General features: G+C 42.7%; 1 protein-coding gene across 1 annotated transcript; it reads left to right on the top strand.

Annotated features, from left to right (window-relative positions):
• The first annotated feature begins 5,574 nt into the window (after positions 1 to 5,574).
• Positions 5,575 to 22,433, top strand: nsd1b (nuclear receptor binding SET domain protein 1b). The gene is made up of 23 exons (XM_076979472.1): positions 5,575 to 5,816; positions 6,706 to 7,447; positions 8,496 to 8,637; positions 9,060 to 9,232; positions 9,358 to 11,305; positions 11,391 to 11,503; positions 11,583 to 11,859; positions 12,173 to 12,273; positions 12,482 to 12,527; positions 13,151 to 13,311; positions 13,530 to 13,670; positions 13,934 to 14,057; positions 14,144 to 14,353; positions 14,461 to 14,640; positions 14,729 to 14,885; positions 15,253 to 15,458; positions 15,599 to 15,711; positions 15,813 to 16,082; positions 16,477 to 16,593; positions 16,699 to 16,840; positions 16,958 to 17,064; positions 17,251 to 17,452; positions 17,913 to 22,433. The coding sequence occupies exons 2-23, from the start codon at positions 7,082 to 7,084 to the stop codon at positions 18,485 to 18,487; spliced, it is 5,871 nt and encodes a 1,956-aa protein (XP_076835587.1). The 5' UTR covers positions 5,575 to 5,816; positions 6,706 to 7,081; the 3' UTR covers positions 18,488 to 22,433.
• The last annotated feature ends 50 nt before the right edge of the window (positions 22,434 to 22,483 follow it).

Here is a 22,483-nt window from a genome sequence, read left to right as displayed (position 1 = left end):
GGCCTCTCATCTCGCCCCGGCTTATTCCTTTAATTAGACACTGGCAGCATTAGTTCCTGAAGAAGAGACGACGCCGCCTCCCCAAAGGAGCTCCGCCATCTCAGCCCCCCCCCCCTCCACACACCCCTGTTCAAGGAGGTGGCAGGCTGCACAACGAGGCGCAGGCTCATATGCATAATCCCGTCTCCCCCCGCCAGTCTCTCCTCCTGCCATCTCAATGGCACTCCTCTCCTTCAGCACGCTGCGGCTCAAAAGGAGCCCGCGCCTCCCCGCACCGGGGGCCCATGGGCGCAGTGAGAAAATGAAGACCTCTGCACCCCTCCAAATCCCCAGGAATTTCTCATTAAGAGCAGGTCCCGGGCTCCTGAAGACCCCCCCCCCCCCCCCCCCCATACTCACACACGCACACACACACACACCTCCCACCCTAAACCAATGGCAGAATGGACCGGTCCAGTGCACTTTGTGTCAGGCGGCTGGTTCCTTCTGCACATTATTCTTCTCCCTCCCATTCTCCGGCTACAAGAGTGTCCTCCCGCCAATGGGGAAGAACGTTCCGCCCGCCAATGGTGCTTAGAAAGCCCTGAAGACTTCCTCTTCTTTTCATCACATTTTTTTATACACATGTGCATGTATGCAAGGGAATGTCCACCCTGAAAGGCCTTGGCTTTGGCTGGTGTGGAACAAAATCATTGAAATGACTTTTTTTTTAATGCAGGTTAATTTATCTGAGCACATGGTTTGCTCGGCAGGTGGCATATCCATGTCATTGGATATGTGTGTGTCACTGCAGCCGTGGAGCGGTCAAGAATGACCACAGTCGTCGTTCTCACCGAGAGGGCATTGCATGCTTCATCAGAATGATGACCCCTTATGGACTGGGTTTTCTTTTTCATTTTTTACATTTTTGAAAGACTGGTTCAAAGAATATATATATGTGTATATATATATATATATATATATGCAAACACTATTACCATGTTTAAATGAGCTTAAATGATTACACGAACTAAACAAAAACAGAGTCAGGCTGAATGGTGTCTAATTAGTCTTTCTAAGAGTCCTCCAGGGTATGCCATGCATATAGGATGAAAGCTAGAGGAGAGAGCTCCTAACTCCATCTAGTGGAGAACAGGGGTTTCTCTGTCTGGCTGGCTCTATGCACAGGCCTGTGGAGCAGACTGGAAATTCCTGGTGAATGTCATATTTAATTATAGCCATGGACATAACCAACCTTAAAGCTTGATGGGCAAAGGACGGTTTTTCATACAACGGGAAAGCCAAGCAAAGTAAAGTATATGTGTGGAAGCGTGTGTGTGTGTGTGTATGTGTGTGTGTGTGTGTGTGTGTGTGTGTGTGTGTGTGTGTGTGTGTGTGTGTGTGTGTGTGTGTGTGTGTGTGTGTGTGTGTGTTTTGAGGGACTCTTGATTTATGCAGAATTGACTTTGAATTGATGCATGCAGATGCTCCCCAAGACCAGGAAGGGAACCTGGTAGGAAGTCCAGCGTGAAGCTCCATTTCTGTTTCGCTTCTTCGTCACACTTGTTTGGTTTAAGAGCAGCATGCAGAATGCAATTTCTTCTACCACATGAAGTAAAATTATATGCTTGTATCATTCACTCTGTGATTACGTTTGGACTTTGAACGGTCTAAACTTGGACTTCAGTGACATTACTCCAGCATCGCCTCATGTAAGAACAGGATGAGAAATGAGGATGTGGAATATGCAATATGCTTATTATCATCTTTGTCGGTCTTTATATAAGACTTCCCAGGCGTTGGAAGCATAGCTCAGTTCTCCATGATGCTCTGTCCTTTTCTTCGTGTTTGGATACGGTTGTTGTTTTATGTTTCAGTTCAACTTGGGCTTGTGCATGTGACAGGGTGATTCCACAGAAGCTCTGGCATGTCAGAGAAGTTACAGAACTCACAGTAAATGTCAAAATGAGTCAAATCAAATGAAAAAAGAGAAAAGGAATAATGTTACTATTACTTGAAACATCGCTTATCAAACACTATAAAAATCTAAATATTTGCCATGAACAAAGTAAAAGAAAAAATGGCTTCTTTTAGCAAATTTGAACAGGACATGCATCTATAGCATTCACAAAACCAGAAAACCACTATGACATATTTTTCTTAGCCATGGTCATTTAATGCTTGCAACAGACTTTATAATGTGTATTCAGTGCTAAAATTTTAAAGCCATCACACATAAGATATTGAGACACATAATCTGATGGACAATGACATCAGTACAAATGGGTAATAAAGTAGGATGACAACATAGGAGAGAGAGAGTGAGAGAGAGAGAGAGAGAGAGAGAGAGAGAATATAAAGGAAGGAGAGAGCTGTCACAAGCAAAGACAGCTGACAGCTGGGATGGTTGGGGTCAGAGGTTGGGGGGTAGCAATGGGGGAGGAGAGTGGAATCTCAAACAACAGGAAGAGGTTTCACACACACACACACACACACACACACACACACACACACACACAAGGAGTGGAAAGAAGCGTGGGCCTCCGGATCTTTGTGAGTGGGTAACAGCCAGACACCCCCAGCCTCCATGAACTGCTGGACTGAGGGAGTGCGGCTCAAGCACAGTGAACTATTCAGCAGTCATAAAGGCCCACCGCCCCACTGAGTCTCTGTCATCATAAACAAACAAAGACACATTAAGCAACGCTAAAGGTTCTTTTTGTGGCTTTGAAAAGCAACGGACTTGGCCTACCACTTAATGTGAAACAAAGCCAAAAGATGGTTCTGGAGCTATGGAGCTTATTTGTATATTGTTTAATAAAATCCCATACTGGAAGCAGTCATGATTTGATCCTAATTTTGCACTTACGAATACACTCCCGTTCACATCACAAGGTTTCATATTGTCTGTCAACATGCCTGGTTATCAGACTTTTTATGGTGATTAGTGGATCTCTGCAAGGGCTTTCACATTGCCTTTCTGAAGAACTGGATGGAATAAAGGTGGTTTTTAAGGTATTTTCTGAAGAACCTATTGAAATAAAGTTGAATTAAAGTATTTTCTGAGATACTTGAGTGCTTATTCACCGCATCACATTCAATAGGGGCAACATTCAAAAAGTGTACATAAGTATGTGAACAGTTGAATTGAGTTTTTAAAATTGAGTAGCTAAAGTAGCTAATTTCATTTATTTAAGCCTGACGTTATCTATAAAACATTTAACTGTATTGAGACACAAACCCTTCGAAAACGCAGTCTGCCGCGTTGAGTTGCCGCGTTAACTCTTTGTGTTGAGTTGTGCTGACCCCTGGTGGTAGTGACTGTTACTGCATTGGATGTTTTACTTTTTACCTGCTTTACAAAAATATGGGACTTATCAAGAAAAGTTAAATAATACTTCATATTGTTTCTTATCATTACACGTGTTAATAAAATCGTGTGATAGGACACTCGTATTAATAATTGCACGTACATTTATGCATAAAAATGTATAAATTGATAAATTTATAAAAAAAATAAAACGTATTTGCTATGAATTTTGTCCCCCTTTGTGAATTCTGTATTTTGCTCTTTCTGTTCTGCACACTAAATACATTTGCAACGTGCTTGTCCTCAGGACCAATTATTGGCTGTATTCAATACCCTACTGAAGGGTAAGAGGTCAAGAAAAATATTTGCCACGAGGGGGCGCAAGAAGCAATGGAAATCAGTGTAGGCCTGAAAACTATGGATTAATCAATATTTTTTGTTCCTTTATAGAACCGCTGACGGAATGCAAAATCACAAGAAACAGAAAGGCCCACTGATATTAACAAACACATTTTGCAACGACACTAAACTATATTTATTAAACAAAATTATTAGAATTTTGATGTTTCAGCAGCAGGTGTGGGAGATGGGTGAGTGTCACAACAGTTACAATATCTTACATTTACTATTAATTTAAAATATCACATTGTCATTGTGGATTGATAAAAAATATTAAGTTTTGTTATACATCGGAGCTTTCAGCTGACTGGTATCACTGTCTTGCATTATTATTTAAACTACTATGGAATAATCAGCCAGATTATTGTATTTTGTACTTATTGTATTAAAAAAAACATGGTTTCTCCTTATGTCAACTTAGTAATTGTATACGTGATTCCATCATTACTTATTTTGGATAAGCACAAAAATATGACTGCACATACACATTTCAAGTACCCTATACAATCATAACATGGAGGTTAATGTGTTAAGTTGACGAGTTATTTACATTTATCACATGCAACCAGTAGAAAATAGAATTCTATAGGACAATAGTGCAATCAAAACAAAAGGCTCCGTTTACACTTTACAGAATATTATCATTTAAAACGAGCAACATGATGCTGTGATTAAAACTTGCTGCCTTCGTTTTTCTGGCCTGCCTATAATTCGGTGACGTGCAAAAGTTTGGTGATGCAGCTATCAGTTTCGCTGCGCTGAGGCGCTGTTCAGGCGGCGCTCCGCTGCAGGCCCGGCTGCCTGCCTGCAACAGCGACGAGTCTCCCTCGCAGATCAAACGCCACACTGCAGCTCGCGCCGTATTTGATCACGCGTTTCTTTGGAAGGCACGTTCGCAGTAAATGCTCCACGCGACAAAACAATTAGGGCCGCAGCCCAAAGAAAGGCACGTATAAAGTAATTTAGATGGAGAAATGATCAAAGTGGATAGTTTGTCCTATGCACAACGGGGTTTTTTGTAGGGTGCACGTCAGAGAAGCAATATACACATATATCCTGTCCTGTATTTATACACCCAAGAACTGAGACTTTGAATATAAAAGCCTTCGAGAAGAGACAAAATATGACGTATTTCTTTATTCGCGTCGCAAGTCGCTCTTTTACCTTTAACGTCAACACTGGCTTGATGTAACATGGTTGACGACTAAAATGGTGTCGCCCCCTCCCAAAAGAAAAAAAAGCTGTAATAAACAATAATCTGCGACACGCGCTGTCACTGCAATGAGAAAATTGTTTTGCGCAGAAATGTGCACAGCTCCGTGCAAATGTCGTTGTGTCAGTACAGGATCTGATCGTGTAACACCGATCTGCACGACGTTTTCCTGCGTATACAGTTTATGTCACTCTTAAAATCCTCACCAAAATTCAATTTGTTGCGCTGTAGTGTCAGTTGTAAATTAAGTACCCTGTATTGACCACTGATTTGTATACAACTCGACGTGATAAAAAATGTTTTAACCAAGTGCAACCTTAACTTCTCGAATGTGTAGCCTACATCAACTCGAAATTTTAACACTTTGTGGCCTGTTTCAGCAGTAGACTCCATTTTGAAGCACCAGAGGCTACAGAACTGGATTTGCATCCCGCATAAACAACGACCGAACAACGGAGTGCTGGATTCACCCAGATGTTTGGCCAATGTGAATTTTGCCATCTTTAAAAAAAACACACACTGCATTGATATGGCATATATATAAACCCACATCTATCTGATCAAGTGACTTCAAAATGAGTAGCAATTTAAAGGAATTATATTTAACGCATGCATAGTGCGGTTTTAGGTTAGTTTAAGCGCTGTATGCGAATATATAGTTTTATTTTGCTGCAAAGTAAGAAGTACCAAGTGCACCTCAGGGCTGAGGGGGCTACCGCAGCACAAGGGGTTGGGGAGCCGTGCCGATTGGCTGCTCATAGACACGGACACTCACCGCTTGAAACAGAACCAGGGGCAGGTCGACAGAAAGCAAACAATAATCATTTAAATTGAAAAGTGCAGCTTGCGTAACGCAACGTGGAGGAAACGTGCAGCTGAAATGCCGCGAAGACACAGGGTTTTCCTCCTCTGTCTGTGAGTGTGATGGATGTCTTTGGTGTGTTTTTATTTAGAAGGGGCCGCTGGTAGAGTAATAGCTAGCCTGAGTGGCAAGAATATGGGCTCAGGTTCTTGGCCTAGTGCTGCTACTGCTTGGGATTTGTTGATCCACTTTCACAATTTTGGAAAAAAGGCCATTTCGAACGCAGAAACGAAGAGTTTTTAGTAATAATTCTTATAGGCGACATGTGAATGGTAAGATTTCGTCCGCATTTCATTGATCATCATTTTATTCATGCTTTATTAGCAAGTTGACCAGTGTGAGTCTCAGTGTGTTGGGACCAGTGTTGATGTCTGTCCGAGAGAAGGACGTTGTAATGACTGAGTAACATTTCCGCGCGAGCTGTTTCTAATTACAAGGCGCACGCCGATGTTATTTGATATTTATGACATAATTGCTTTTCAGTTTTCTACTTCCTCAGAAAGATGACAGTCGCAGACAGAGCTCGCCTCGCCTTCAGTGGTCACCATAGTGTGTCATATATGTGCGCCTAACATCACTGATACTGTGGCAGGCTCGCGCCGAGCACTTTACGGGTGTTTAGAGAGCGTGTTGCCGCGCGCTCTTCCACACATCCAGGCGGTGTTTCTGTATTCATATTAACAGCGTGCGGAATCCTTAGGTAACTGCACATTATTCTCCGCCTTTTCACGTTCGATCGAGGCCTTTTATATGCGTGATGAACTGTTAATTGCAAACAGTGAGTAAATATTAAAAACCGAACCTATCCGCGATCATTTTAGAATACACATGGAACGCGCGGGCGCGCGCGCACACACGCGCGCGAGTGTAAGTGTTGTATGTCATCTTTATGATTTTATTGATTTTTATTCCTTAATTGTACGTGTGCTTGTTTTTTTTCAGGTTGGAGCCCTAACAGTATATCAGTCTCAGGTGTCACTGTGGCATGCATTGGATGCTTAGGTCTACAGCAGTCCAAAAGAGCTGTTAAGCCTGTCTGTCACATGGACAACTTCACTCCACAGAGGCAAGGCACCTGGCCACAACTCCTGCCTTCTGGTCTGATTCCAGTTAAAAGCACACAACCCCGGACTACTGCCAACCTTACAGCCCCTTGAAAAGGTTTCAGTACCTGACCTTTGTGTGGGAAGTTGTCTGGACCGTGTTTTCTGTGGGCAGGGATCCTGAAATGCTGTAAAAATGCTTTCTGCATGACTGTGGGGGCACCTGGTTGCCAGTTTAAGCTGACTGACACACATATCTCACAGAATCCCAAGCAATGGACACAGCTGTGCCCGATACTAGGGCTGACAACAACCGCACGTCCCCTCCCAGTCCTGACTTCAGTCTGGACTCATCCAGTCCGTTTGCCAATGGCCTACACTTTGAATCAATTTTATTCGAGGATGAGGATGAAGATGAAGATGAGGGTTCGGATGCAAAGTCTGCAATGGAAAACTCCTGTGTTAGCCCTAAAAATGACTTCACCATGAAGAGAAGTAAAAAGGTAAAATTCACCGGTAAGACCTCTTTGTCCAAAGGCAAACGTTCAAATGCCAGCACATCGGTGGAGCAGGACGGCCATTTTGAAGAAGAGTCGGGTCACAGTGCAGCCTCCCTGCTCAGCCCTGCTGAGGTTACAATGGCAAGTTTTAATGGCTATAATCTTAGCCAGTTATCACTCCATATCCATTTCATAGCAAAAGTAGGGCTGCTCTTTAAGGGAAAATACCTTATTGTAATAGTAATCATCCAGTGTTCTTTTGGCTAAGATATACATGCTACATTGCATTGTGAAGCATTGGTGTTCATCCCATTTGAGAAACAGTAATGTGCTTAGATGGCAGGGAAGACAATACTGTGTTAATTCTGACACATTAAACTATGCAGAAAAGCCAAAACAGTGCTGAGTTCACCAATGATTTGTTCAGTTTACATGAGAGGCCTGCTAGCTGCACAGTTTATTTTAGGTTTAGGGTAAAACCTAAGTAAATATTTATTGTGACTGTATGTTGTATTTGCATTAGTAATATTCAATATTTGACTAGAATCACACAATACTGGCAAATATCACACAAAAAGTATTTCTTTCAGTAACAACAACTTAAGGGTAAACACCTCTGCTGATTAGTATTGCATTATGGGTCACATGCAAACAGTTAGTGTTCTAATAAGAATATAAAAAAACATAAATAAACAATGTATGTCAAACTGTGTATGGAATATAAAGTCATCCGGTACTGAAGAGTGTAGTACTCCGTAAAAACAGTACTTAGTCAGCCCTAATTTATAAAATAAGGGCATGAAGTTGGAGCTGGAGTTTTCACTTCATATTTTTGTAATAGTGATTTAATGTAATTGGATGGCATTTCTCATATATAAATTTGAATGTTTTTTTAACATCAGATTGCTGCAAATAGGTAATGTAAACATTTTTTATTGATTTGTGTGCCCTAGAAGTGACATAGTACAGGATTTTCACTGAGTTTAACATAATTTTCATTTTTATCACATTTATAATTTTATCACATTATTAATGTTCTGAGAACATTGTTGGAAACCATACTGAAATCTGTGTAAGGTAAGAACATTTTACATGCAATTTCCTTTCAAAGTAGGTAATATGTAACTGTTAAGTTGAAGTATTATTTGTCATATTAAATTTAACACACTCTCTCTGCTGTCTACTACAGATAAACAACCCAAAGACAAAATCTCATCCACCAGTGCAATACCTAGAAGGTGAAATCATATGGGCCAAGTTCAGCCGTAGGCCATGGTGGCCATGTCGGGTGACTGTTGATCCAGTATCGGGAACTTATCACAAAATAAAAGGTATGTTCATGCTCGTCAACGTTTACTTGTTATCCCTGAATGTACAACAGACCACCTGTTCATTGTTTCTTGCAACAAATGTATCAACATTGAAAATATTGATGGAACATTATTATTTTAAAGGAACTTTAGTGTGTGTTATATGAACATGTATCAGGATTCTGGTTTTAGTTTCTTATAAGGTAAAGCAACAAACAATAAATTGTAAAAATATATCCATTAGTATCACTAGATCTGAGTATATTTTCAATAAATTCAAAATGACACCGTTCAGTCTTGAGAATAGTTTTTGGCACAGCAGTTTCTAATTTGACCTTATTTGGCCTTTGTGTCATGAAAGCCGCATATCTCCTGGTTTCCTCCTAGAGATGCAAAAAGTTGATTATTTTTTTCTTTTTTCTTTCTGTGCTATGGTATTTTAGAGCTATGTGATAGACTCTGCCGCCAGTATTACATCAAGACATTTGGGGAACCTGAGGAACTGGCCTGGGTCTCTGAGAAAGCCACCCATATATTTGTGGGTGGATATCAGTTTCACAACCTCCCTGGTCCAAAGAGAGGGGGAAAACAGCAAGATGAAAACTGCAGATACTCTGTAATTAGTCTGTAATAATTAATACTATAAGAGTAGCAATAAAATAATTCTGTTAAATGAACTGAATTAAACTGTGAAATGAAATGGATGTTGAGCCGAAGCAATTGTCTGTGTCTGTTCGCCAGGTACCCAAGAGGTTTCTGAGTTCTTGGACTGCTGGTGTGACTGAGGCAGAAGCACTTTTCCTGGAGAAACCCAGGGTATCCACACCTACTTCTGAATTCACAGAAAAGACCTCAGTTGATGGAACCACAAGAGACCAAGAAGACAAATTGACCCGTTTGCCCATGGGGACTTCCGAAAGTGGTCATCTAGTCAACGGCAATATTGCACATAAAGACCAGAACACTTTGATTAAGTCTAAACGCAAGAAGACGAAAAAATCAGCAGCGGTGCTTTTTACGAAACTTGAGGAGTTGGTTTGTGAGACAGCTAAGATGGAGGAAGCTGTGGACAGTCCTTATTCTGACATGGATTCAGTGCCACAAATCCGCAGATGTCCCAAAGGCAGTGAGCTGCCTTCAAAAAATTCTTTAGCTGATCAGCCTACAAAACAAAACACTAACCCAAACGACAAAGATTCAAAGAAAAGCCCTGAGGGCCAGGGTGGCCTTTGGTTCAGCAAAGCAGGGAAAAGCCCAGCCAGTGGGGTATTCGGTCGTGCAGGTATTAAATCTGTTAATTGCTCTTTCGGTAAGGTGTCTTGCAAGATCAAGATGCCTGATGCGGCAAATACGAAGTCTAAAGACAGTCAAATCACAGGACTTGAACACTTGTCTGTAGAAGCCAAGAAAGCTCTTGACAGGAGAGTTGCACGTCTTCCTGCCAGCAGCCGTCTCATGACCAGAGCACTGAGAGCTCTGGAAGAAGTTGAGCTCCAGAAGAAGCTATCATCTAGCACAAGTCAGGAGGAACCTGTACCAAACGGTGAAACAGAGAATGATCTATCTGATAGCATATGTGTGTCTGCTCAAAAGAAAAAGCTGGAATTGGCCTGCACTTTACAGAAAGTGACACCAAGAGGTGCAAGTCCTGATTTTAAAAGTGACATGGAAAAGAGTGAAGATTTAGGGCTATCTACAGATCTCACCTCTTTGAAAGGTGAAGTTGTGATCAAATCAGAGGATGAGGCATGTCTGATATCACCTGATCCTATTGATCATAATCTATCAAAATTCAAACAAGAGAATTATGGGTCTGATGTATCGATTAGTTCCACTTCATCTCCGTTGCTGTTTAATTTGCAAGATTTTGAAGATATGAAAGAAATAACCTTCAAGTCACTGCAGTATGAAAGTAATTGCAAAGACGTTACATTTCAACCAGATGCAAATTATAAATTTAGCACTATCCTGATGCTGTTAAAGGATATGCATGATAGCCGGGAAAAAGATGGCAAACCTTTGGTAGTGGAACCTTTACCTCCAAATCTGCTCATCAAGGAGGAGCCATCTTGTATTCCAAAAGATGGTATAAAGAATGATTTTGGTAATGCAAAACATGATAAAGACTGGGGTTCCTCACTAAGTCTCAAAAAACATGAACAGGACAAATTGTCTAGCTCCAAACGTGGTAAAACAAATACATTTAAGCCAATAATGGATGCTAAGACACCTCAAGATGGAGGCACCAATAGCTGTGTGATTCGCCATTGTCAGACAAATCCTAATGTACCAAAATGTGTTAGAAGACCTAGCAAAAAAAGTCATGCTGTGCTGAACAAGAAGAAGCGTAATAATGTGTGTCGTGAGTTGTCAGAAAATGCGTGTAATGAGAAATCAGAGGGCACACAGACCCCAGAATGTAATCAACCCAACGAGAACCTCGAGAACACTTTTATTGGTAGTGTACCTAAAAAACGCTGGTTGAAGTTTGGCCAGGACAACAAAAGTGCACTGCATGTAAAAGTCATAAGTGACCAGACACAAGAACAACTACAGATGTTGCCTACAGAACATAAAAGTGCTCTAATGCCAGGTGCAAAAGAGTCGAGTACTTCTCCAAAGACAGAAGTGGATATAAATGCAGCCACCATTTCAAGGGGCAGCCATGAAGTTTCTAGTTTTCCCACAGGTAAGGTGATTGGTTAAAGAAATAGCAATATATATATATTGTTTACTTTTCATGTATATTGGCTCTGAATTCTTGTCTTTCACAGAGAGTAAACGTATCAGAAAGCCTAGCAAAAGACTCATAGAGTGGACGGAGGAATATGATCAGATATTTGCCACTAAGAAGAAAATCAAAAAGAAAGCTGAAACCACACGAAAGGTAATTGAATGTATGGTTGTTACTTTCTGTGTTTAGATGAATACTAAAATTTTTGTACATATAATTTCTCAATCTTCAGGTTATAAAAAACAGTTGTGGAGATGTCAATGAGAAGTTGCCTGAGACGCAAGAGCATCAAGGGATAGGAGAAAGTGTTCTAAACTTGCTGCCTGAAGTTCAGACTCCTCCCCCTGAAGAAATCTCTAAGACTCCTCCCACCATAGAGAGTATTCCATGTCAGGAGGGACAGGTGATGACTGTAGACACACTAACTCCACCTCCAGAAGCGGTCCCTTCCCCATATGGTGAAAATTGTTCCAGAGAACAGCTTACAGTTCAGAAATCCTCTACAACTGGTGAGTAACTTCATGCAATTAAGCCATTCTACACTGAACATTTTTTTTGCTGGCCAGAGACTAGGACTAGCATTCCTGGTGTATATATACACCATACATATATGTATGTAGGCCTATATATGTTCCTGGTCTTCATAGTGCTACAAGTTTTAATTGATTTATTGTTAACAATGGAATATTATTCAGAGAAGAACCTGGTTATCATTAGCTTTAGCCTTTTCATAGGTTATCATAACTTTTGTAGGGGCATATGCGAAACATATCAAACTAGTCTAGAAATGGAATCATAACACAAAGGATTTGTTTTGTTTAGGTGATGGAATCTCTCTAAACACAAAGAGGCAAAGAAAACCTACCAAGAAAATTCTAGAAAGTGCACTTGAAGTTGAACCAATTATAATTCCAAAAAAGAAGGTACTGGTGAATATTTTTATGTAATTTGCCTTTTAAAATAGTAAAGAGTATGAAATCACAATTTGTAGCAGTAGACGAGTTGCCCATTCATCTCTTACTTGGCTGACATTGGCTGGAGTGAAATCACAATTGAACTTACTGGTTTTATGACAAACAAGTGTGGATTAAGAGTCTACACTGTAAATTCCTGGTTATTATTCTTTCATAGGTGAAGTCTCAGAGAAACGGTTCTCAAGGACATGCTGCTAATCCAGGTTTGCTGATAATTTACCAAAACATAGTTCATTTTAACTTTGTAATTTCAATAACTGTGTTCCCATTTTTCATACTTTGTAAGATATAAAATGAAAATGTGTTACAAAAACAATCATGCACTCATTGCTGCTGGGACTGTTTTTCATTCGGTTGACTTTTCTACTATCACAGTTCCTTATGTAATGACATCATTTCCTTCTAAAACAATTACTGCATACATTTTGCCTCATTCTCTGGACATTTCACAGCCTATTGAGGGGAAATGAAGAAGGACAGATTGTTCAGAGAACTAATTAACCCATTTGTTTCATATCTCACCTAATCGTCACAATCAAGAATGTTACAGTAGCAAAAAAAGACACTGAAAGAAATGAAGCATTTCTTCAGAAACATAGAAGTAACATCCCTTTAAATGTGCCATACCCCATAAATGAAATTTACTTTACAGCACATTTAGCACCAACTCTCATTTCACACACTACATTGTGAAGGATGGAATGAAGAGACAAAATAAAAGTCTCACCATCAAAACATTCCACTATATTGCATAGGTCATACTTCTGTCTGTGTTCTGCTTTTTTTGTTGTTGGAATTATACATCCTTGCTGTGTTCTGGATGCAGGACTTGGACCGTCAAAAAGTAAGAGCAAGCAGTCTGCTCTGCGCACTTCTGAAGGCCCAGCACCAGAGAACTTGGAGAAGGAGGCCGACATGACCTCCATCAGCCCCGAGACAGTCCAACCAGAGCCAGCTGGTGATGACAAAGTAATTCCAGAATCTGAGGTATGACACAGGCCTCTGTGTAAATTCCAGACATGTTTTATTCTCCTAAAATGTTTATGAAATGTATATTTAATGGGTTTATAGAAACTGCTAACAGTCTGAAATGTGTCTAGACAGATATGTAATTTTTAAGTGAAAAATTGAGTGAAATGAAAAGATGTTGAACAATATTTGATAGAAACATTTAAACATAAATATTTCTTGCTTACACCATTCAGATGTGTGTACCCAAGGAAGCCTTTGATGACCTGTCTGTAAATTCTGAGATAAGAGATGAATGTGATGAAGGACTCTCGCCCAGTAAAAAACTCTCAGTGGAGAAAGGGGGAGGAAACCTCCTGAGTGATAATGTGTGTCAGGTGAGTTCTCAAAGGTTTCATTTTGAATAACCAGTTATTCAACTAGTTCAACACCAAGTTATAGATAAAAGAAATCTTACAAGACCAAGGTTTCAACAAGAAATAAATTCTTTTGTGCAAATATTGCCTATAAATCTTTAAGACCATCGTAAAGCTATCAGTAGATGATCATTAGTGGATGATTTTACAGCCTTAGACGTAACGGTGTGCTTGTCAGCCGTTAACCTGATGACCTTGTGTGTGTCCTGTGTGTATTTGGACAGGTTTGTGAGAAGCAGGGCGAGCTGTTTGTGTGCGAGGGCCAGTGCTGTGGAGCGTTCCACCCGCAGTGCGTCGGCCTGACCGAGCGTCCGACCAGGAAGTTCGTCTGCCAGCAGTGCAGCTCTGGTGGGCATTCCCGCTCAGTCCCGCACGGCGGCGGAAACCCCCGCGGGAAGCGAACGACCTGAAATATGTGTGTTTGTGAATCCCAGGCATACACGAATGCTTTGTGTGCAAGAGCCCCGGGGAGGAGGTGAGGAGGTGCGTGGTGCCCACGTGCGGGAGGTTCTACCACAGCGAGTGCATCGCCCGCCACGCCCCGGCCGTGCCCCTGACCCGGGGCTTCCGCTGTTCCCTGCACGCCTGCCTGGCCTGCTTCATCAGCAACCCGGGCAATGCGGCCAACCCTGCCATCTCGAAAGGTGTGTGCCTCCTTTGTACATAAATCAAAACTAGGATCTGATAACGGGTAACATCGTGAGTGCCGAGTGAAACGCCTCACCCTCGTGTGCTCTACGTGATGACCCAGGCCGCCTGGTCCGCTGCGTTAGGTGCCCGGTGGCATACCACGCCACCGATTACTGCATACCCGCCGGCAGCTTGGTCCTGGCCGCAAACGTCATCCTGTGTCCCAACCACTTCACCCCACGCCGGGGCTGCCGCAACCACGAGCACGTCAACGTCAGCTGGTGCTTCGTCTGCTCAGAAGGTCAGTGCGGAGCGGCTCGTCTCGGCTTTGTTGTAATCGGTCCCCTTCGTGTGTGCTGATTGGCCCGCTGCTCCCTGGCTCTTTGCAGGGGGTAGTCTGCTGTGCTGCGAGTCCTGTCCTGCGGCCTTTCACCGAGAGTGTCTGAACATCGAGATGCCGGAGGGTAGCTGGTACTGCAATGACTGTCGGGCAGGCAAGAAACCGCACTACAAGGAGGTCGTGTGGGTCAAAGTAGGGCGATACAGGTCAGCAAAGGCGACCCCCAGCTTTAGAGGGGGCTTGTTAGACTCTTCTTGTTTTAGCTTCTTTCTTTGGAAAATCTTTCCAAATCTTTAAAATAAGTGGAATTCTGTAGTTTATTTGATCACAGTTAAAAAAATATTGAACATCTGCATCATTTTCCTTTTCCTACCGTGTGTTTCTGTCATGGTTTCCATTTTTCGGACAATAATATTCTAATTTGTCATGTACTGAAACTAACATAACAGTTATTCTGGCAACACTCCTAAATAAAGGGCTACAAGTAATCTTTTAAAGATACTCTTTGTATCTCTTAAAAATACTTTTGCAGGCACTCCATTTATGTATGTTTTATGGTGTCTGCTTTGCCAGATGGTGGCCTGCAGAAGTCAGCCATCCAGAGAGCATTCCGGAAAATATCCTGCGAATGAAACATGACGTTGGAGAGTTCCCTGTGCTTTTCTTCGGCTCTCACGACTACTTGTGGACCTACCAGGCCCGTGTCTTTCCATATATGGAAGGAGACGCCAACAGCAAAGAAAAAATGGGACGAGGGGTTGACTCCATTTACAAGAAAGGTTGTTATGGAGACTTTAATGCGTACTTAGAAATTAGCGATACCTTTGGATGTGCTGAAGACTTTGTGATTGGTGTAGATCAGACAGAAGAATGGTGAGACTGCTCCGCTGTAGTTCCAGTGTTATTTCTATTTGCCCAGCTCTGGATGAAGCTGCCAGAAGGTTCAGAGAACTGCAGGCTGAGAAGGAACTCCGTCAGCTCCAGGAGGACAGACGCAATGACAAGAAACCTCCACCTTACAAGCACATCAAGGTCCCCAACGCTTCAGTTTCCTAATGTTGGCAGGCACCTGCTGGGGGGGGGTTACCTATGCGCTCATGGCCTCCTCTTAACCTCTCCCCCCGACCCCGCAGGTGAACCGACCCATCGGCAAAGTGCAGATCATCACCGCCGACCTGTCCGAGATCCCGCGCTGCAACTGCAAGGCGGAGGATGAGAGCCCGTGCGGCACGGACTCGGAGTGCATCAACCGCATGCTGCTGTACGAGTGCCACCCGCTGGTGTGCCCCGCCGGCGAGCGCTGCCAGAACCAGAGCTTCACCAAGCGCCAGTACTCGCAGGTGGAGATCTTCCGCACGCTGGCGCGGGGCTGGGGCATGCGCTGCTGCCACGACATCAAGAAGGTTAGAACCTTAGAACACGCCGATGTGTTCACATCAAAGGAAATGGTGTTTCTTTAGAACCTACAATGTATCAGAAGTCCCGTACTCTAGTTAAACTGCAGTTTGCAGAGGGTTTGCTTTCAGTCCATGGTGTAACCAGTCATCTGGTGGTCTTGGTTTACGTCTCTGGTGTAACCAGTCATCTGGTGGGGTTGGTTTATGTCTCTGGTGTAACCAGTCATCTGGTGGGGTTGGTTTAAGTCTCTGGTGTAACCAGTCATCTGGTGGGGTTGGTTTAAGTCTCTGGTGTAACCAGTCATCTGGTGGGGTTGGTTTAAGTCTCTGGTGTAACCAGTCATCTGGTGGGGTTGGCTTAAGTCCCTGGTGTAACTTGTCGTCTGGTGTTGGGCGTCAGGGGGAATTTGTAAGCGAGTATGTTGGGGAAGTGATTGACGAGGAGGAATGCCGAGCTCGGATCAAGCACGCGCAGGAGAATGACGTCGGGAATTTCTACATGCTTACACTAGACAAGGTAAAAGACTTTGCATGTGGCCATGTTAGCGTTTTCTTAAGCGTCATGGAGTTTGAAGAAGGCCCGACATGACATACTGTCTCTAATATCCGCTGTCTTTGGTAGGACCGTATTATTGACGCAGGACCAATGGGAAACCAAGCCAGATTCATGAACCACAGCTGCCAGCCCAACTGTGAGACCCAGAAATGGACGGTGAACGGGGACACTCGAGTTGGGCTTTTTGCGCTCGTCGACATTTCTGTTGGTAAGATGCAGTATGGGAAATTCCAAAATCACAATTCACAGCTGCAGTGAATTGACATCCCATTTGTAGCATAAAGACTAAAAATAGCCCACTAATACTCTAATGTTTTCTCTGAAGGCTCCGAATTAACTTTCAACTATAATCTTGAGTGTCTGGGCAATGGGAAAACTGTGTGTAAATGTGGTGCCCCCAATTGCAGTGGCTTCATAGGAGTGAGGCCTAAGGTAAATACCTAAGCTTTTACTATGGTATTACTATTAACCTCCACCTCCAAACACCAACACCACTATACCACCAGACACCACACTACAAATCCATTCTCACCAAATGGCATTCTCACTTCATCAATGCTGGCATATGATATGAGAAAGTTCGAAGGTATAAAGTTCCTCCGTTCTTGTGTCCCTGAGAACAACCCCGCGGTGGATGATAAGGGCAGAAAGCTGAAGAAGAAGGTCCAGGTGAAGCGCAGGTCGCCTCAGGAGCTGCCCAAGGAGCGGGAGGATGAGTGCTTCAGCTGCGGCGACGGGGGGCAGATGGTCTCGTGCAAGAGGCCCGGCTGTCCGAAGGTGTACCACGCTGACTGCCTCAACCTCACCAAGCGGCCCGCAGGTCAGTCACGGCAAAGTATGGAGCAGGCGTCTCGTAAGCTGTGCGAGACTTCTGCGTCGGTGCTGAGGGCTGTAAACGGAGGTCCTGGTAAAGTAGTTAACTGCTGTTAGCATGGAGCTAAGGCCTTCTTTAACATGGCAGCCAAAGTAGTCCTGAAAGTAAACATCTTCCTCAGGATTCTGCTTTGCTTGCTTGGATTTCCTGGTTAACTCAAGCCACCAAGTGGAATTATTTAGCAAAATTACATTTTGAGCTGAAAGTTTATCATCTCTCTGAGGGACCGTTTCCAAATATACATGGAAGTGAATCTCATGTTAGTGCTGTGATCATTCAGTTCTTTATTGTTCTAGTAAGCTTTGTATTTGGGGTGTGTGTATGTTTGTGTGCATGCTTATGGGTGTGTGCCTGTGCCTGCATGTGTGTGTGCGTATATGTGTGTGTGTGTGCATGTGACTGGTAGGGCGCTGGGAGTGCCCCTGGCATCAGTGTGATCTGTGCAGCCAAGAGGCGGCGTCATTCTGTGAGATGTGCCCGAGCTCGTACTGTGCGGAGCACCGTGATGGCATGCTCTTCATCTCCAAACTGGATGGCCGCCTGTCCTGCAGCGAGCACGACCCGTGCAGCCCCGAGCCGCTGGAGCCCGGCGAGATCCGTGAGTACACGCCGGATCGTGCCACCGCCTACCCCGCTAAGGCCTTGCCCCGGTTCAGGGCCGCCCACGGTGACCCTCCCCCGTGGAACAGCTCGCCCGCCTCCAAGCCTTCCACCCCTGTGGCAAGCTCCGCCCCTGTGCCAAGCTCCGCCCCACCTCTGCGCACCGGTCTCCCTGAGCCGCCCCTAGACTCTAACGCTACTTTAAACAGCACTAAGTCAGCTTTGTCCACTCATGGGGAGGATGAAGAAGATGAAGAGCAGGAAGTGCGGGGGGCGGAGAATGTGGGTACCATGGAAGAAACTGGACACCAGGGAGAGGGCAAACTGGAAACACAGGATCAAATAGAAGAAAGTACTATGAAAGATGCACTCACTGTATGAATCTGTCACTTCTTTCAGTGTACTGTTCTACAGAAGGATTTAGGTGAACAAACCACTAAAAGATAACAGTAGTAGTCCATTTACATTCACTACAATAGGAGCTCGTGACCATGGATAACAGTGAAAAGCTGCTCGATAACAGGCCCTGTTAACAGCTGATTCAATCAGTTGGTTCATCTAGACCCTATTTACATCTCCTTTTCTCTTTTGATTGAAGGGAGCATAGACTTCATAGTGTTAATACAGTGGAACCTCGGTTAACGACCATAATCAGTTACGAAAAGTTGGTGGCTACCTGCATTGTTTGCTATCCGAAACAATTTTCCCCATAAGAAATAATGCAAATCGAAATAATCGGTTCCTAGCCCCTGTTGACTCGCTAATATATGAAAGTTACAGGCTACAGTCTCTGACATAAGTTCTGTCGCTTATCCATGTTGTGGAAACAAAAGCTTATAACCTAACTTTAAATTCATCAATTGGTTTTAGAAATGACTCATGAAAGCTGAAACCCTCCCAAATTAGATTTAATTAATGAAAATAAATTTGCTTTACTGCAGAAATATTGATCATTTAATGAACACAGAGGTCAGATTTTGGCAGGACAAAAGTTGTCGCCCACAGAATGTAAGGTGGAAATCAAACAAATAACACTGGTGAATGACGTTGTGGTGCTATTAAAGCCATATTTAATATTTTGTGTGACTTCCACGAGCTTGAAGGACCGCATCCATGCGGTTTGACAAGGATTCATACAATTTATTGATGAAGTCATCAGGAATAGCAAAGAATGCAGTCTTACATGCCTCCCAGAGTTCATCAAAATTCTTTGGTTTTGTCTTCCAAGCTTCCTCTTTCATCCTACCCCAAACATTCTCAATGATGTTCATGTCTAGTGACCAGGCTGGCCAGTCCTGGAGCACCTTGATCTTCTTCGCCTTGAGGAACTTTGATGTAGAGATGGATGTATGAGATGGAGCACCATCCTGCTGCAAAATTTGACCCCTTTTATGATTGGGAATGTAAGATGTAGCTAATACTTCTTGATATTTTAGGCTATTGATATTGCCTTCCACCTTGCAAATGTTTCGCACACCCCCATACTGAATGTAACCCCAGACCATGATCTTTCCACCACCAAACTTGACTGTTTTCTGGGTGAATCTTGGATCCATATGGGCTCCAGTAGGTCTTCTGCAGTATTTGCGGCGGCTGTGGTATAATTCAACTGAAGATTCATCTGAGAAATCCACCTTCTGCCACTTTTCCACATGGTTTTTTACCTGCCTTTTTTTTAGTGCTGGCTTCTGGGCACTGATTTGACCATGGATGCCATTTCAAGACAGAATCCTACAAACTGTTCTAGTTGACACAGGGACTTGAGGTGACCAGGCCTAGTGGAGCGCTGCTGCAGTGGAAGAGGGACTGGCTTTGGATTTTCTAACCAACAAACGTTCCTCCCAAGCAGTTGTCTTGTGGGGTCTGCCGGACCTGGGCTTGTCAAAAACATCTCCAGTCTCTTCAAATCTTTTTAAAATTCTTTGTACTTGACGCTGAGACACATTAAAGGTGCCAGCCACCTCTGCAGTGGATTTGGTCTTCAGCGTCTTGAGAATCAAGGCTTTGGTCGCAGGATGGATTTTTTTGCACATTGTCAGAGGTCAAGTTGCAGTGCAAGTGAAGGTCTGAGGTGCTGGAGCTCTTTTTATACACACACCCACTAATTAACCAATCAATTAGTGAGCACAGGTGAGGCTGTAAACTAGGACTGGGTGCATTATATGACAAGGCGACAGAACTTTTGTCTTGCCAAAATCTGACCTTGTTGTGTTCATTAAATGATCAATATTTCTGCAGTAAAGCAAATTTATTTTCGTAAATTAAATCATTTGGGAGGGTTGCAGCTTTCATATGAGTCATTTCTAAAACCAATCGATAAATTTAAAGTCAGGTTATAAGCTTTTGTTTCCACAACATGGATAGGCGACAGAACTTATGTCAGGGACTGTATATAAGTATGTTTTTTTTTATGAGAACAGTTATAATACAGTACAAATGGAGTTAAATAAACATAAAAATGAGGTGTACGCTAATCGAGGTTCTTCTGTATGTTAAATTCTACCATAGAACGTTGATAGCAATGAAAAAAGTGATCGAAAGTTTCAAAATGTCCCCATCACAAAACAAACACCCTTATTTTTATTTATTGTCCTGCAAAAACATTGCCTATGTTGTTCAAGTGATGTGTATGGACAATCTTCAGTCTTGCCAAGGGCTGGTGTTGCATTCATAAGCTTGTGCGTTACCGAAGGCTACAGGTGTCACGACATTTAAAAGACTGTATCACTGTATTCAAAGGATGAGCATCTGTGATTTGCATTTGAAAATGCACAAATCCCTTTTAATTCAAACCTGAAAAGCCGGTGGTGGGCAAATTAACCAAAGCACTTGACAAGTGTGTGTCCAATTTAAGGATTCCTAATAGGTATTAGAAATGCCATTGGTTGACTGGGGCTTATGCTGAAATGATCGATGCACTATGATGAAAGTAGCTACCCACTACTTGAGGAATCAGGTTTATGTCCTAGTGTCAGATTCGATTGTCTTGCCTTACCCAAATCACTCACTAGACCTGTTCAGCCATTTTTTTAAAGACTTCAAGACTGTTGCTTTCATGTTTAGGATTCTGGTAAATTTTAAAACCCAAATGCAACGGCTCTTCGATAATTCATACATTCTAAGATCATTGTTAAATGCAGTAATGCATTTCTGTTAGAACTGAATTCGGAAATGAATCTGAATCCATTATGTTCACAATGTGTAACCTTGTAGACTAAGGCCTAAGCAAGAGTGTTTTGTTCCTTATTTAAATCAGCATCAGTAACACAAGTGGACGCCGTCAGCAGTGCAGACCTTTTCTCTCAGTGTAAAGGCATTAAAGCTAGGCAGTACTGAACTAAATAAACACGTAATCTGCACTTATAAAGACATTATATCTGATACTCCCACCCTGTTGGACTTAATGACCGTAACACTCACAAAAGGAGAAAAAAACAGCACTAATATTAAAAAAACCATTTTCCTTGTGTGACAAACAAAAGGCAAAGACTCAACCCAAAAGACTCAAAAGGCAAAGACTCAACTCTTGGTTTTAGCGCCATCTGCTGGTAAGACATAAAAAAAACACTGCACAGTGCCACTTTGCATCCTTGTGTGAAATGGTTATGCCTTGAATTTTCCTACACATCTTTGTGTTGGGCCATGTTTCGTATAACGTGTCTATAGTTTCATAAATAGGCTGCCGTTGATCAGTGGATAGGAATATATGACTGATTTATTGTGTATATTTGTACATTAAAGCTCTATATGCAAGTGATGTTACAAACCAATCCTGCAGATAGCTAGATGTTTGATGTGCTGCAAGAGTTTTTACCAGAACAGTTCATGACGCTTCATTAGATGTTTTTACTCTTAACTGTGACAGAATGTTAAAGGTTTAAGAAAACACTAATGGGGTAAAGGGACCGTGACAGCCGTCTTCTTGGAAGGGCAGGAAAGCTGTATTTTTGATTTGACAGATACAATTTGGGTCCATTTGCATGTTCTCGATCGTCACATCCTCTCATCCAACAGGGCGGCTTTGCAGAAGCAACATAGCAAAACAATTGTAATCAAATGGTAAGGAGTTTCATTTCTTTGAACGGGGGTGAGATTAAGGCAACGTTGCTAGCATATCACACTTGTAAAACATGATGTTTTTAACTGTATTTATATGTAAAACAATGCAGATTGTTTTTTTAACACTCTTCCGAGACTCTGCCGTCGTGCTGTTTTGGTCTGCTTCATGCTGGTGCGTCTGCCGAAAGAAAAATACACACCCGCTGCCTCGTGAGAACTTTTCATTGTGCTGTAGAGCTTTGTACATAATAAACGAGGGTACATCACGCTTCCTGTTCTCGCTCTGTTTTTCCCTCCATCCCAGTGAAAAACCTTTAA

This window comes from Brachyhypopomus gauderio, chromosome 18 (assembly GCF_052324685.1).
Source record: "Brachyhypopomus gauderio isolate BG-103 chromosome 18, BGAUD_0.2, whole genome shotgun sequence".
NCBI classification, from domain to species: domain Eukaryota; kingdom Metazoa; phylum Chordata; class Actinopteri; order Gymnotiformes; family Hypopomidae; genus Brachyhypopomus; species Brachyhypopomus gauderio.
This window is presented reverse-complemented; position numbering and strand designations above follow the sequence as displayed.